A 16,169-nucleotide genomic window follows, 5' to 3' on the forward strand; every position below is an offset into this window, starting at 1 on the left:
TCAAACAAGACTTAAAGTGGTTTGAAAAAAAATGTCGAAAACAGCTGTGCTTGTCCACAGGGCAAACACACTTCTAGTTTCAACATGAATTTGGGCTCAACAAATACATTGTTATTATTATTATTATATTATTTCCAATCAAAAACTATGTTCTAAAATGTAACTTTTATCAGCCTATATGTTTTCAAACAAGGTTGAACATTATCGCCATCTTTTTTTCATGTCTTGTCAATGTAGTCATCGTTTGACCCAAAATTTGCAGCTTAGAGAAACGAGACAGAACATGGCTCAGAGGCTGACAGACTACAGGGCACTGCTGAACAGAAACATGTTATTTATAAACAGCACCTGCGCAAGTCCAATCATATCTATCCCTCAGGATTACCTATAATCGACATCAATGTGAGAGAAACTTACTAGATTCCAGTGCTGACCACTCCTGGCTTCAAGGTTTCCAGACATGAAGATATTAAAAAGGTGTCTTAGTCCTCCACTCTCTACAAACTGTAATGAACACATGAAATGAAAAGTGAATGATATAGATGCGCTATCTACTTTCTGTCAATTTGCTGTCAACAAAAAGAGCACCTTGGCTACCTTGATTCATTGATTATACATTTTAATCTAAATTCATAAGATTCTATAAAAAATATATTAAAAAAATAAATGATCGGTAGGTCAGAACAAAACTGTTTCTCCAACTTTGCTTGTATTAATTAAAACAAACCATGATTGAATTTTATCATCTTGATTTCAATTTGACAGGCAAATTACGAGTGTGGCCAGTGTGCCAAAACAGTGAACATGCACACTGACTGAAAGACTGAAAGTATGGAGTGAAAACGCTGGCACAAAAAAAAAGAACACGCTTAAGAACCTAGATTAGTGAGTGATAGACACAACCCATACATGCTCACACATGACAAAAACAATGTATTCTTGGCATTTTAGACGCTTATGGTTCAAGAGATCACATGCTACATAAAACATGACATTCCCCCATAGGTTTCATAGGTTACTTCAACTATAACTAAATAACACATAGTTATTTATTTTATTATAAGGGAACAGTGTTCTAGCCAGGGTGAAATTATAGCATAGGGGTAATTTTGGTTCGGCGACAAATGCGAGCGCGGAGCGCAAAGCCCTTACGGCGTGGGGTCGGGGATTCTATATGCTCTGTGGTGCAATCTGAGGCGATTCCCTGCCACTTTCCCCTGATTTTTTTTTAACAGAAGTGTTTAAAATTATAAGAAATTTTGTTTTATTTGTTTCAATGATTGATACTCTTGCTCCTGTAAAGTTTCTTCTGTTTTCAAATTTAAGATTATGTTTTTTACAATGTATAAATTGTTCCAAGATCGATGCTTTTTGATGTTTAACCATTTTTAGTAGTCCCTCAATGTTTTATAAAAAATTGGGATTTACTTTGTCAATATTAAGTGTGAGAACAAATCGCATGAACATTTCATATTTCAAGAAGCCTTGTGTTGTGTAGCGCTGCCGTAGTAGCAGTAGTTCCGATTTTAAATTTGTAAATAAAACCATCCGATCATGCCGATCGGCAGGGAGAGAAATTGTAAAACCATGGAGGTCTCAGACAGAAAAAGTCGTCGGCGATTGCAATTTCAATATGCTACAACACAATGTGAAGGAGAAATCTCATTTTTGTTATGTTAAAAAATATAATTGTAGATAATGACGATGAGAAATAATCACCGGGAATTGCTTCCTATCCCGGCCGCGGCCGGCCCCGGCCGGCCCGGCGTGCGGGCGCGGCGCGGGCCAGCCCACGACGGCTACGCCGGCGAACTACGCGACCAAATTTTCCCTCAGCATTTGAGAAAGCAACGCATTCGTGGAGCGCTAAAAAACTTGCTTTGTTGCAATACTTGCTGATTGGTTTTGTCCTAAGAACAAACAGATCCGTTTTTACTACCAAACTTATTGAACTGTTATTATCAGCAACGAGTAGTGTAGTCAAAAATCCAAATTTTCGACAGCGACATTCTTCGAGAAGAATTCTTCACATGCGGCCATCTTTGTGGACGGATCCATTGACATCGTAGGGGTGCTTAACCTTTCTTTGGACATCGTTTCTCGAATAAATCCTTTACGAAAATTATGTTCTGACGTTGAAGAACTTATTTACAAACAGTAACATGTTTCGGACTTGATAAAAAGTATTATTTATAATTTTAAAACTGTTGAAATGCTTGTAAATATTGACCTTAGGAAAGCACACCCGATAGCGCAAAATGGTGTGGTCCACAGAGCGCTCTGTACGTGAGTCATGTTGGTGACACGTACGTCCGTACGGAGTGCTGTATCTACGCAGCACAAAACAGCACGTGCTTATTGCTATCATAGCAAATGCGTGTGGCGCAGCATCACGGTAGGGGTATCGTACGGGCTACGTGCGGTGGGATCGTTGTTTATTTTTCGCTGTGCCGTACAGCCAGTGCGCAATGCTCAAAGTCGCTGCGCTTGTATACGAACAAACGGCAGATATATTTTTTTCGCAACCAAAATTTATAGCGTAGCGGTAGCGTACCGGTGCGATTTAAGCGTAGCGCTAATTTCCGAAAGCGTAGCGGGTGCTAGCGCTATTTGATGCCTGGCTAGAACACTGTAAGGGAATATGATTTACCATAGTATTCCATGACTCTTTCCCGTCATCTAATCCAACAGTGGAAAGACCAGACTCACTTTGGCTTGGCTTGATTCCCTGGAATGATGTCATTTCAAAATAGTTTTACAAAAATTTGGAAGGAAGAATGCTGCTCATTTCAGCAGTATATTGCTATGAACATCAAAAGTTGGATTTGCAAAGATTAGAAATTGGGTGAGTGCAGAGGTCTTAGATTTTTACAAAGTAAAATTGCAATTCATGTGAACAATTTTATCCCAAGTTTTATAACAAAACTAGAACGGCGAAGCCGCCATGGCTCGCTGTCGAAGGCGGAAAGGGAGGCTGAAGGTAGGGTTGGGGATGAGCATGATGGGGATCAGGATTCTCGTTGATGTGCCAGGGTGTGGGGGTCAGTTTTTAAATGCCAACATAAAAAGTCAACAGATGACCTAATAAATACTGTAGGTTAGCTGTCACTGCGTTATGGGGAAGTTTTCCATTGTAAGGGTAATTAGGACCCAGTTGTGGAGCCTTTTTGCAGCCCCCCCAGTGTCCTCTGGTCCCCATACATGTATTACCATGGGAGAACTCTTGTGTAGTCCCCTCAAATGCAGAACAAGAATGGGTATACATGTAAATGTAGACACAGCACCATCACCACATGCCCCAAACCTTACCCCATACCCGCCCCACCCCAACCCACACCCATCCCATCCCCACCCCATCTCCTACACATCCCAACCCCACCCAAACTCTAATCCCTATCTCCTTCCCCCTCCCCTGACCCAACCCCCTACACCCACCTACCCTATCCTCCCCCTACCCACCCTCACACATCCCCACCCTAACCCCTACTCCAATCCCTATATCCCGCCCACCCCATCCCCCTACCCAACCCGACCCATACATCCCCACCCGACCCCAACCCCTATATCCTGCCCCCTCCCCCACCCTCCCCTTATCCAACACCTACACCCACCTACGCGTCCCCACCCACCCACATCCCCACCCCAACCCCTACTCAAATCCCTATATCCCGCCCCCTCCTAAACCAACCCCTACACCCACCTACCCCATCCCCCCACCTGTCCCCACCCCACCCCTACTCATTCCCTATCCCACACAAACTCAACACCTACACCCACCTACACGTCCCCACCCACCCACATCCCCACCCCAACCCCTACTCCCTATATCCCGCCCCCTCCCCCTCCTAAACCAACCCCTACACCCACCTACCCCATCCTCCCCCTACCTGTCCCCACCCCACCCCTACTCATTCCCTACCCCACACAAACCCCTGCCCATCAACCCAAATCCCAACTCCAACCCCTATCCCCCACCCCACCCATCCCTACTCCAACCCCATAAAAATAAAAGATCAAACCAGAAGTTCATGCACATCCCCAAAATGCATAGCATACATGTTATACCATTATACATACATGTACATGTTTTACCGGTATACATGTACATGTAACAATTAAAAACTTTAACATTTCCTTGAATTGAAATTCCTCAATAAAATCACAAAATTCACTGCAATGATGATAGAACCAAAAACTTCAACATTTTTATCTGAACGCGGACGGCCGGACAGACGGACATCCCAGCCAGATGGACTTGCGGGGTACCTCCATTGTTTTCCCATTGTCCCTATTTTTAAAGATTTCGTTGCGGGGTACCCTTTTTTCTAAAGATTTTATTTGCTGGGTACCTCGAACAAAGGATGGGTACCCCACATGTGATCCACGGACGGACAGACGCCGGACGTCCGCCCGTACAGACGGAAGGAAATTGGTATTACATAGGCTTGCATCTGCTTCGCAGCTCGCCAATAAATCACAACACAAGTTATCACGTTGAAACCATGTTGTGAAATTGTGAAACATAACTGGTTATACAGAAAAGTATGTAAAGTTTAAGTTATAAAACTTTTGCCAACATTTGGGATCTCTTCCAGAACGTTATTCTTGAAAATGTTAATTCCTTTCATATTAATATTTTATTTCTAGTAATAAAGCATTAAGACGGGATATGAGTGAACACTGAAAGGGCGATAAGGCAAAACAAAAAATAGTCCTGCTCCCAGTTTCCCTACCTACCCTATTCTGACAGCCCCTACCCTAATTTTTTTTATGAGCAAAATTAGAAAAAAAAACACCCAAACCATCAATTACTACCTTTTACCCTTGACTACACGCAAATGCCTCCATATGATCGTACACAAAAAATTAGCCCCCAAAAATTCCCTACCTACGTACCCTATTTTTAAATGCCATGTAATCGGAAGCATTACATTTTTTTTGCCTAGTATATATAATGTTCCATCTTATGTGCAAGCACTCACCTTAAGATCCATTGTGCCCAATTCTGATGAACTTGTCATAGGACTGTGATCTCCTCTATTGACACACGCCTGGGGGAAAATAAAATGTACAAATTGTTAACAAAAGGCAAGAAGCCATTTACACTACGTAGACTGAGATAAGCTTCCAAAGTTTGGTCCATGTCAAAAATGTATATTTTGAATGGTTTCATTTTGTTCTGTTTTACCCCTCATACATTTTTTTCTTTTTTTTTTACCCCAAATGTGCTTCTGTCATCAGTCAATGTTCTAACACATCCAAAAAGTCACCCAAAGACTGGAATTGACGCTTGTGGAACTGGAATCAGCTACTTTAAGGAATTAATTCCTCGAAAAAGTTGAATTGCGATTCCAATTCCAAGTTTACAATTGATTCTTATCGATTCCAGCATGGAATTGCCAAAGCATAATTTAAGAAATTGACTGAAACTGTACATGAATAATACAGTGACAAATATACACTCCAAATGGATACTCGTACTCACTAATTGATGAAATTAAGACATCATTTCGTGGTTCTTTGCCACAGCTTCAAGTATTAATTGCAAACTTATTTGCCAGATACCGAATTGGTTTGGGCAAGCTGGCATCAAGGACATCCGGCTAACAGGCACAAACATATCAACCACACAATCAATCAATTCCCAGGTCCAATGTACACGTGTACACATCAAGTACCATTTGGCACCCAGGCCAATCAATCATTAATGAATGGGCACCCAGGCCCAGGAGTAATCATGCCAGAACCAAATTATCTGGTCAACATTTTGGGGACAGCCATGGTTGTGCTATGGAAGATAAAGCACACCCAAACCCCATGGGTACATAAGAGAGAGTGGCTGACCCCTTACAAAGTTCACATCACAGTGTATTATAACACACATCAATATCAGTTACTATATCATGTATGTATTAGGAGTTGGCTGTCTTTGAATCCTGTTAAAGATTAAAGATGCCACTTCAGAAACCCGCAAGAGAACTAGGTAGGAGCTGGGTTGGTGGTGGGGAGACTTGTCCAGCTTGTTCAAACAAAAAGCTGTGACAGAATGAGATACACATGTACATTTTCCCACCTAAACTAACACAATGTTCAAAAAGCTGTGCCCTGATTGGTCCAAAGTTGCATTTGCATATAATTTAGTGCTTCATTTCTGCACCTGATTGGTTAAGACTCTTGGCTGTGATTGGTCCAAACCATGAAAATTAGGGCTAGAACCCTGCTCAGGATCCAAACTCAAGTTTGCATGTGTTTCAATGGCAACAGAGGGTACAATTTTAGTTTTCTAACAGAAACACTTACACCTCAAATTATGAAGCTCATGAGTCAATATAAATGGCCAAACAGGGCAGTGTAAATTGTAAAATAAACCAAATTAAAACCATGAGTAGCAGAGTCAAAATACATGCATTGTGACAAAATCTCTTTTTGAAGAAAAGATTTCATATTGATACTCAACTCACTATGCATTGGCTACTTTCACACTCTTTCCTTTATCTCAAACTACAATTATTCAAGTAAGAGTTCCTACCAGTGATTTTCCCCGTTTCTTCTTTGCTGGCTGGCCAAGTGATTCAACAATTTGAAGTGAGTACAGCAACTTGTGGGTGTTGCTTACATCTAGCAGCTCTGGCCAGTTGGCTGTAAAAGCTGTCTGAATACTACCAGGTTCGTCTTCAGCAGTTGATATTTTGTCAGTTTCAATATCTGTATGGTCATCTTCGGATGACATGGCTGAATCCTGTGGAATGAAACACACCAAACAGTGCTTCTTACTATTTTGAAATGTTCATTGCTATGTGAGCTAAGGCAATTAATGTAAGGTTTTGGGTTATAATGTGCTATGCTAATAGATGATACCAATATCAGGCTATAGTATTATTTGATTTCATCTGTGATTCAGAAAAACTATGAACCCGTAAATGAAGGAACATTTTGTTTTTCTCATAATTTGAAACTTTGTATAAGTATCAAAATGAATGAATCCTGCAACTCTCTCAGTATGGCAATTGAAGGGGTCATAAAGGTCCACTTTAATCATTCAAATTCAAATCCAAGCCTAAAATTGGTAACAGCTCATAGGACAGCACACATATGTCTGACAGCAAAAATCATTCAGAGGGTTTTAAAGGGAATATACAACATTTGCAAACATCGAAAAATAAAACTACCAAGTTTTTGCGAAATACCTTAATAGGATGTTGGTAAATGACAGTCTAAAGCATCCTGTAAAATTATGGCACCTGGTATACTGTCATTTTCAAGAAAAGTGGTATTTTTGTATCAATTTCCAACGCTGATCGGCCGATCAGCGTTGGAAACAACTGGCTTTTTTTCAAATACTGGCCCCAATTGACCATTGCACTTGTTTGCAATCGATTACAAACCCATGAACGGGTACGAGCCAGCTAGACTGGTTCCCTGACCTTACAATTCCCCAATGTATGTTAACTGCTCTGTTTCTTCTTATATGGAGTCAGGGAACCAGACTACAGGAAAATGATCGTTTTTCTTGGTTTTAGTAGCATTTTCAAACCCAAAACCTCCAAAAAGTCAGTGTAACTATATTTGCTTTATATTTCCAACCCCCCAATTCCATCCATATCTGAAAATTACAGCAAAAGCAAATGATGTATATTCCCTTTAAGTATATCTTTAGAGAAGGGTTGGGTATACAAGACTTTTAGGGCATTCTTCAAGCTGGTATTAAGACAATGGAAGCCTTTTCGTCAATGGGATAAGGCCATTTATTTGCAAAATGTATGATGAATCTAAACATAAGTTTCTGTTTTAGTATAACTTGCGACATCCGAAAATGGTTCTCTTAAGTGGCACAGCTGGTATTTGTGCCTTCCAGCTGAAAAACTGCACACTTTTTGAAGCTAATTTTGTAGAAAACCGATAAAATTATGTTTTGGGCCACTGCTGTCACAACAATGACTCAACCGTGATGTGCTTGAACTTTGCATAATCTTGATAGCATGGGTAAACAAGGAAAAACTTTGGTGGTCCCAATTTTATACGCATTCGTGGTCTCCGAGGGTAAATGTACATTGCTTTGAGGAAACCCCCAAAATCCAGTGACTTCACCCTATTTGGGGACACAAATGAGTTCAAAACTCCTTGTTATTTTTGAGATAATAGTTCCTTTTTAATTAAAAATACTGCATGGGACCACAAGCTTGGATTTGAGTGGTAGATGAGCTTTCTGTCTTGAAAATTTGGCGCTATAGCCGTTTTGCTAACCCTACCTCTAAATCACTCAAATCAGCTGTATGGGGGGGGGGGGGGCGGCATAGCAAACCTATTGTGCATTTTATGATAAAAGCGCCGAATTTGGCACAGATATATATAAACCAATATCATATAAACAAATGTGGATTTTGGGGCATCGCAGATATGGCCCTTGACGGAGTTGGGAGCCATCATTTAAAAAGTGTGAGTAATGCTGAGTCAGCACTATTTTATAATGTATTTTGTCTTACGGTATGCAGGACAAAAGATATGTTTCTGCCCCTTTGTACATGGTCAGATGCGAAAAAGTCATAAAAAACACATTTTCTTTCAATTACTCTTTGAAAAAAATCCTTTAAAATGCCTGCCAGCTGTAGGTAGGCTATACCTGTATCGCACTGTAGTGTAGAGTACAGATGTACATGTAGTAAATTTCGCTAATAAAGTTGAGAATTTAGGATCTGACTCACTGAAACCCCCCCCCCCCCCCCCCCCCCCACTGTTAACAAGAAATCACCATCGCTGTATTTTGACATACATGTCTATATATACACATATTTATGTTAAAGTTTACAAATATGACCTTGTAATCTTTCTTTGCCGAATCTGGCTACAGAAAGTGCATTTGAAAAGTGCAACTCAGCAATACTTGTGGCACAAATCAAATCAATATTTTGTTGGGCAAATCAATATTTATTTTGTCAAACCCTTGTCAAACCCTAGTGGAAGGTCTTAGACATTGCCAGGACGTCATTTTGGACAAGTCAGAACTTCAATTCCAAACTTTATTAGCGAAATTCACTTCATGTACCTGAATATACATGTACATGTATGTACTCTACAGTACAGTACAGCACTAACCAAACAACAGCTGGCAGGCATTTCTAAGAATTTTTTCAGAATTTGAAAGAAAATGCATTATATATGCCTTTATTGCATCCAAAGGACAATGAAAACGGCAGAAAAATATTTTGTCCTGCATACCGCAAGGGTACATGCATTACAAAAGAGTGATGACTCAGCATAACCCAGCACCATACATGTATATGATGGCTCCCATCGCCGTCAAGGGCTAGATCTGCGATGCCCCACAATCCACATATGTTTATATGATATTGATCTATCTGCGTGCCAAATTTGCTTTTATCATAAATGCACAATAGGTTTGCTATGCCGCCCCCATACAGCCGATTTGAGTGATTAAGGGGTAGGATTAGCAAAAACGGCAATAGCTAGTCAATCTTCCAGACAGAAAGCTCATCTGACACTCAAATCTAAGCTTATGGTCTCAGGCAGTTTTTTAATTACAAAGGAAGTGTGTATCTAAAAAATAAATATGACTTTTGAACTCATTTGTGTCCCCAAATAGGGTGAAGTCACAGGATTTGGGGGGTGTCCTCAAAGCAATACGCCCTCGAATACCACAAATGCCAATAAACTTGGGAACAACCTTTTTTTTTTTTTTTAATTCCCATTTTTTTCAGGCAGAGCCATTTTTGTGAGAGCAGTGGCCCAAAATGTGATTTTATCTTTTTTTCCACAAAATCAGTTTCAAAATTAAAGGTTTTTTTTTCCAGCTGGAAGGCGCAAACACCGGCTGTGCCACTTAACTCTTTCAGCGCCAAAGTCGTACATGTACGAGGTATATTTGTTAGTTCGAAATTGCCAACCTCGTACATGTACAAGGTAACGTTCGTACTTAAAATCGCCAAACCTCGTACAGGTAGAGTAAGCATGTTATCACAAGGGGGCGCTCTCGCTCTTTCTAATAATATCATTTTCATTCAGGTACGACCTGTATTTATTTGTTTCATTCGAGTTCTTGCGAGAGGGCGCAGCACTGACACTTGTATTTTCTGCAAAAAGTGCGAAATTCCCCTCTGTGCTGGACTGTGTTTCAGGGTGTATCACTATGTACGTGACTACTATTGACTTTCCAATGTACCAAGAATACCAGAGAGCAACAACAACAAATTTAGTGAGTAAAACTTATTTACTTTTTCTTTTACAGAATTTTGAACAATTAAAAAAAAACGTTCAAAGTTGGGCACTTTAGGGTTAAACTTTTCAAATTTCGCGGGCACTGAAGGAGTTAAGAGCACCATTTTCGGATGTCCCAAGTTATACTACAACAGAAAATAATATTAACATTAATAATAAAATTTTCCAAATAAGTGGCTTTATCCCAGGAACTATTTGGCAAGAGACATGTGCAAATGTATAGGTACAGCATGTATAAGAGAGTCACACTAGTGGACTTTGAATTCTGTTGGTGAACTTGATAAAAAACAAAAGCATGAATTGTGCACACACCCTGTTTCAGATTGGGGTTCCAGATTTGCACCAAACCAACTCATTCCTGAGATCTGATTGAAGTACATAAAGTGGAGTGCCGTGGCCTCGTGGTTAAGGGCATTGAATTCGTGGTCTGCGGGTAATTCTGCGGGTTGTGGGTTCGAGTCCAGCCAGGGGTTATGGTGCCTGTGCCGTTGGGCAAGGCACTTTGTCACTCATTGCTTCTCTCCACCCAGGAGTAAATGGGTACCTGTGAGGGCAGAGATGGTTATGTGATTGATTTAGCTTGCTTGCGCCTAACAGGCAGCATCGAGCTGTATACTCCCCAGGGAGCTGAGATGGTATTTGGAATGTTTAATTGGCCCAATGATCAGGGGTAATAATAATACTGTAAGCGCTGTTATTTAGTTTACTAATAAGGGCGTTCTTAAATGCCGATTATTATTTTTATTATTATTATAAAGTATTTGATATTTAGAAAAGATTTAAGTGACTGTTGAAAGATCAACTGTTGCAGTTATATACAGAGCATCATGATATCAGAGGAAAAGTCAATGCATAAGCTTTGCCTGTCTGAAACCAAAGTTTACTTGGTTTGACCTGAGTCGCTTCCAATAGTTTTGGGTGCAGCGTGACTCTGCGGGAATGCTAGGATGATATAGGTGTAACATAACTACTTGCTGGATATGTAAGATAACCGTTTTACTACAGTATGTCAGCAGAGAAGCAACGTACTTGGAGTGTACAGTTGTATTTTTGATATATAATACATATCCATACCATTGGTGCAGTTAGCACTTTGAATTTGTTTAGCATGTCTGGGCTGGTTGGAAGAAGCATAAGAAGATGCCAGACATTGCGAGATAACATCTGAGTCCTACCAAGCAGATCCTGGGCAGCCTCTCCAGCCTTCAAAGAAAGAAAGAAAACCTGCTTAAATTTGTATTGCTTTGGAGGTCATTTAATTTAAAACGAGTCAGTAAAGTATCTTACAGAGAACTGGATAAATATTTCTTTATTTTACGAGAAACACTTCCACAATTTCTAGTTTCCAAGATACAGCCCCATACGTTCACAACAAGGTGTCAATGTGTCCATGCAGCATGCATAAAATGCAAATCAAAATTAAACATCTCGTGCACATAAGGACACAAGAGGAGTCCAAAATGCCACCAATTTGCTGCTGTCAGTTTACATGTAAATATACACCACAAACAGACAAATCTTTGCCTTATTATTTGCAAGAAGTAATGATTGTAAATTCTGTATTTCTTTAATGTTAACTTACATAATTGTCTACCAGGAGTTCATTGAGTTGTTGTAGTAGGTGAAAGAGGCAGCTAAAGTGAGGCTCTTGCAGTAGTAACATCATGGGAAGCTTAGCCTGTGGTGGAGGGGGTAGGCAAGAGGCTGGCTGGTCCATACCATCTCGTTTCCTTTCCCGACGAATGGCACCAAAGGACACAAACACAAGCTAAAAGGGACCATGACAAAAGGCAAAAACAACATTTAAAAAGCACATTAACATATACCAGGGTTCGCCATTAACTTTTTTTTCACTAGCCAACCAGACTAGTGAACCAGACTCTTATCTTACCTTCAAGCCATTTCACTAGTCCGCAATACAATGTTTAGTTTTGTGCACCAGAATGTCATAAACAACAATGTGCATACATGTATAACTTTATCCTGAGGCAATCTTGTCAGTGTTTTCAACAAACATATCTAATAAAAGTGAATTAAAACAGACACAAACTGATTAACTTTATTAATAAATTAAATAAAAATATTTACTAGTAAATTAAATCAACCTTAAAAAAACAATTAATTATTTTTTCAGTTTTTTTTTTTTTTTTTTTTTTTGGTGATTAGAATAGATGTATTCACATCAAGTTTTCATTTTCGGTCCCATTTTCATTTGTGACACAAAAGCTATCAAAACTAGACCCTCAAAAAAAGTTTTTTCTGAATCGGGGAAAAAAATAACATTCAATGACCGTGGGGGACAGTACCGAGCGATGTCCGCGCGCATGAACCGCCATAAAAACCAGCACGGCCATGCATTATCGGCACAAAACCAGCGTTATGACCTCGAAATACATACAGAAAACAGAAAACGCAGACACAGAAAAGACGGATCAGTGTGAATTAGGTCGCATAAATCTTCTTTCTCCACTGATGTTTTCGTGACATTTCTACGATATAAAATTCAACGAGATTACATATGTAAGCCAGGGATTTTCAACGAGCGCCGTACATGCAGTACTGACTGTATCCCGACGCATTCATGCCTGGCTTACTGCCAGAGTAAATAGAGGGCGCTTTGGTGACATTCATAAATAGGTCAGATGGTATACTGGAGAATACGTACGGAGTCTGTGTCCTGTACTTTTTTTTATGCTTTTACGTATACAAAATGCAGTATCAGTCCATGTTCTTCTGCTAGTGATTTCGGCGCAAGATTTGGCAACGCAACAGCATGAAACAAGCTGAATGCGCGTAAGTGTCAGATTATTTTTATTTCTAAGACCGGCTTTCTAAAAAATGTGGAAATCCGCAGAAACGCGAAAAAGTTTCATGCCTTATCTCAATAATTTTCACTCGCCAGGCAGTTACTTGGAGAATGGTTTTGACTAGCCCGCCACTGTTTTTACTCGCATTTAGCGAGGCCGTACCCTGCATAAACACAAATACATCAAATGCTCCATTATTCAGTGAACAAAGTCTCAGATGGAAAGTCCAAAAGTGTCCCCAAAGTTTGCCTCAGGAAAATACAATGATCCTTGGATCAGCCAGGAGGCTATTTGATTGAATTATGAATGAAAGCAGTCAGTGGTACTATAGAGCAACATTCAATTAGAAAACATCTGGTGTAATTTCACGTTAAATTAATATTTAAAAAATCTTTAAGTTACACACATGAATCTGTTGACCATTGCTTGCAAATACGCAAGACAAGACGACAGTGCATTAATCATTTATTTTAAAAGTCACCAAAACTGAAAACATTGAACCCACGTTAATCTTAAAATTAAACTAGTAGTCCACTTTGTTTACCTGTAAATCTGAGAATGCCATTTCTTTAAGGCTTTTCTCATCAAGGTCAGGGGTCAATTCGTGACCTACAGATATCATACGAACAGGCCTCTGAGCCTGAATTGTTGACCCTGATAGGGCACCAGCCAAACCAGAGAATCCTGCAGTAGTAGCTGTATTGTCACTCTCCTCTTGTTGCTGTTGTTGCTGCTGCAACTGTTGTTGTTGGAACTGTTCACTGATGTGTGTGACTTCTGCCCTCAAATCAGCAACCAGGTCTGATGAACTGAGCTCTACCGTAAACTACAAGAGAATAACATATACTACAGCTACTCTTAATTTCAACATCACATCCACATTTGTGTTCATTTCTGTTCTATTTTTTGTACTTTAGAAACTTTTAAATGTAACCACAAATTTACAGAAGTTAAGTCTGAAATTTTGTTCTATATGACTTTTAGATATTCCATGCGTTCAAATCCATTTTTCTAGTTGTAAAATCTGACTGACCATATTATCCACTCCAAAAAATTTTGTTTTGGTTTTTAATAAATGCGTCATTTCTGCAGGGTAGTGTATAATGCTCTGCCACCTCATCCCTGTTGTTGTTATATACAGATCATTGATCTCTACAAGGAAAATGAATGTACCTTTTCTGTTCGGTTAGCCAACTGGCACACCACTCTCAGTGTTTGAGAGTGTCCTTCCAGTGGGTGCCTTTTGTGACTTGAGATACCTCGGCCTTGTAGCTGCCACTGACGAAGGTGATAGGCATACCTTTCAACAGCAAAATACATGTATGTACATAATATAAAGAGTTTCAGACTATGATCCAAGAACTTTACGATTCCTTCAGAACTTTTGTTACAGTGGTTTTGCTTTATGCAACTGGGCAGTAACCAAAAAGGAGCAAATTCCAAGGTTTACAAGACTTTATACAGTGTTTTTCAATTTTTAATGTCATAGGTGTGAAGTGAAAAACGAGGAAATCAGCTGATCCGAGGGCAAGTTGCTTGTTTAATGTGACAACTTTTGAACAAATATAGCTAAATGTCTTCATATTCTGGGCGTCTTTTTTCGTTATGACTTGGAACGACAATCTGATAGTCATGGCCTCCCTTATTAATTCTGTTGTTTTCATGTTTTTGAGTATACGATGATTGGCCAAGTTTTTAAGTAGGTGTACAAGTGCCTATAGGGTGTGTATGAAATATTTGCATAGTTGACCCCCGAGTCAGAAAAATCAGGAAAATAATGCACTCATTCTACATCTGACCATTATAGACTTTACATGTGAAGTTTTACTGTGTTCATGCTGGTGTGTACAACTTGGTTGCAAATCAAGGTAAATATGTGTGTGAAGTTACTAGCGTTTCATTGAGCATAACTGTGTAGCATGCATACTGCTATATTGTATTTTGTACGGTGATAGCTAACAAAGACTGCAGTTGTAAACTGGCTACTTCAGGTACAAAGTGGATATTATTTCCATGGCTTGTCTGTTCATTGCACAGAGTTGAATTTATTATTATTTTTAATTCATGTTTGACTAAGAGTTCCAGACAGGTATGGTGGAATACAATTTGTTTTGTAAATAAAACCACAGAAATGAAATAAGGAAGTCCTTAAATTAGAGAAATGGTGAAAACAAAACAATATTCACAACTTTCCAAAGCAGGTAAGGGACCATAAATTCCACCTCATTTTGTTGAAGTAGAATATGTTTAAGACCAATGTTTACATCTCAGTAGTTATCTTTCCATTAGAAGAATAATATGCAACCAATAACAGAAAATGAGTGCAATATAAAATGATATAAAAATACATTACCTTCATATTTTTGACTTCAATAATTTTTAAAAAATCATTCTAACATTCTTAAAATTCAACATTTTTGTTATTCAAGTTTCAAACATATCCACACTTGAGGTAACCCAAACATTTCTTTTGCAATAATGGTTTGTTCAAATTGCTCGCAATTTTTGTTTTTAAGTATCAATATAATTATGCATTTTGATCAGTAGTGATAAAATTGTCTGCAAGAACTACTATACCTTTTTCTGAAGGCTTCTAAGTGAGTCTTGAGAAGAGTGAGTCCCCTTTGAAGGACCAAGAGGCTCGAGTCTTGAGCACTGTCTAGTTTTGCTGAGGCTTGGGATAAACTCTCCATGCATCGCTTGATAAACTCCTCCTCCTTCTCTAGGGAACCATTTCCAGCTGCAGACCAGTCAGGTGCAGGAAATCAAGTAATTATTATGTGTTATGCATTGAAGCAACTCCTAAAGACCAAACACTTCAATCAATTTAGACAAAGTATCAGAGAAAAGAAGGCAGATCATAGCCATTCCTCGAAAAAACCATGACCACCTGACCTATGTGTCATTAAACCATTGCTATGACGTCACACTATTGTTAAAAGTGTGGATTCGGAACCACGAATCTGTTACGCTGGTCACAAAGTGTGGATTCGGAACGAAGAATCTTTAGTAAAGTGTGGATTCGGAATTATGAATCCACACTTTGAACACGTCAGACAATTGTTCTCTATAATGAGCATTAATAGGACCATCTGCGTGAAAATTTCCTTTCGATATTACCAATGCATC

The 16,169-nt window shown here is 39.3% G+C and overlaps 1 protein-coding gene across 6 annotated transcripts in view; it reads right to left on the bottom strand.

Moving 5' to 3' along the window:
• LOC119743212 (ubiquitin carboxyl-terminal hydrolase 34-like) overlaps positions 1–16,169 on the bottom strand; it is a 140,423-nt gene that overhangs the window by 84,363 nt on the left and 39,891 nt on the right. For 5 of the 6 annotated variants that reach the window (XM_038219640.1, XM_038219607.1, XM_038219623.1 and 2 more), the window contains exons 23-31: positions 15,618–15,780; positions 14,214–14,340; positions 13,585–13,866; positions 11,816–12,001; positions 11,308–11,436; positions 6,530–6,739; positions 4,983–5,051; positions 2,651–2,728; positions 418–504 (exon numbers count right to left, since the gene is read on the bottom strand). In XM_038219640.1, coding sequence (XP_038075568.1) covers positions 418–504; positions 2,651–2,728; positions 4,983–5,051; positions 6,530–6,739; positions 11,308–11,436; positions 11,816–12,001; positions 13,585–13,866; positions 14,214–14,340; positions 15,618–15,780 — 1,331 coding nt within the window. The remainder of the gene's footprint in view (positions 1–417; positions 505–2,650; positions 2,729–4,982; positions 5,052–6,529; positions 6,740–11,307; positions 11,437–11,815; positions 12,002–13,584; positions 13,867–14,213; positions 14,341–15,617; positions 15,781–16,169) is intronic. The other variant, XM_038219632.1, reaches the window with a different exon arrangement.

The sequence above is a fragment of the Patiria miniata genome, unplaced genomic scaffold (assembly GCF_015706575.1).
Source record: "Patiria miniata isolate m_02_andy unplaced genomic scaffold, ASM1570657v1 HiC_scaffold_11, whole genome shotgun sequence".
NCBI classification, from domain to species: domain Eukaryota; kingdom Metazoa; phylum Echinodermata; class Asteroidea; order Valvatida; family Asterinidae; genus Patiria; species Patiria miniata.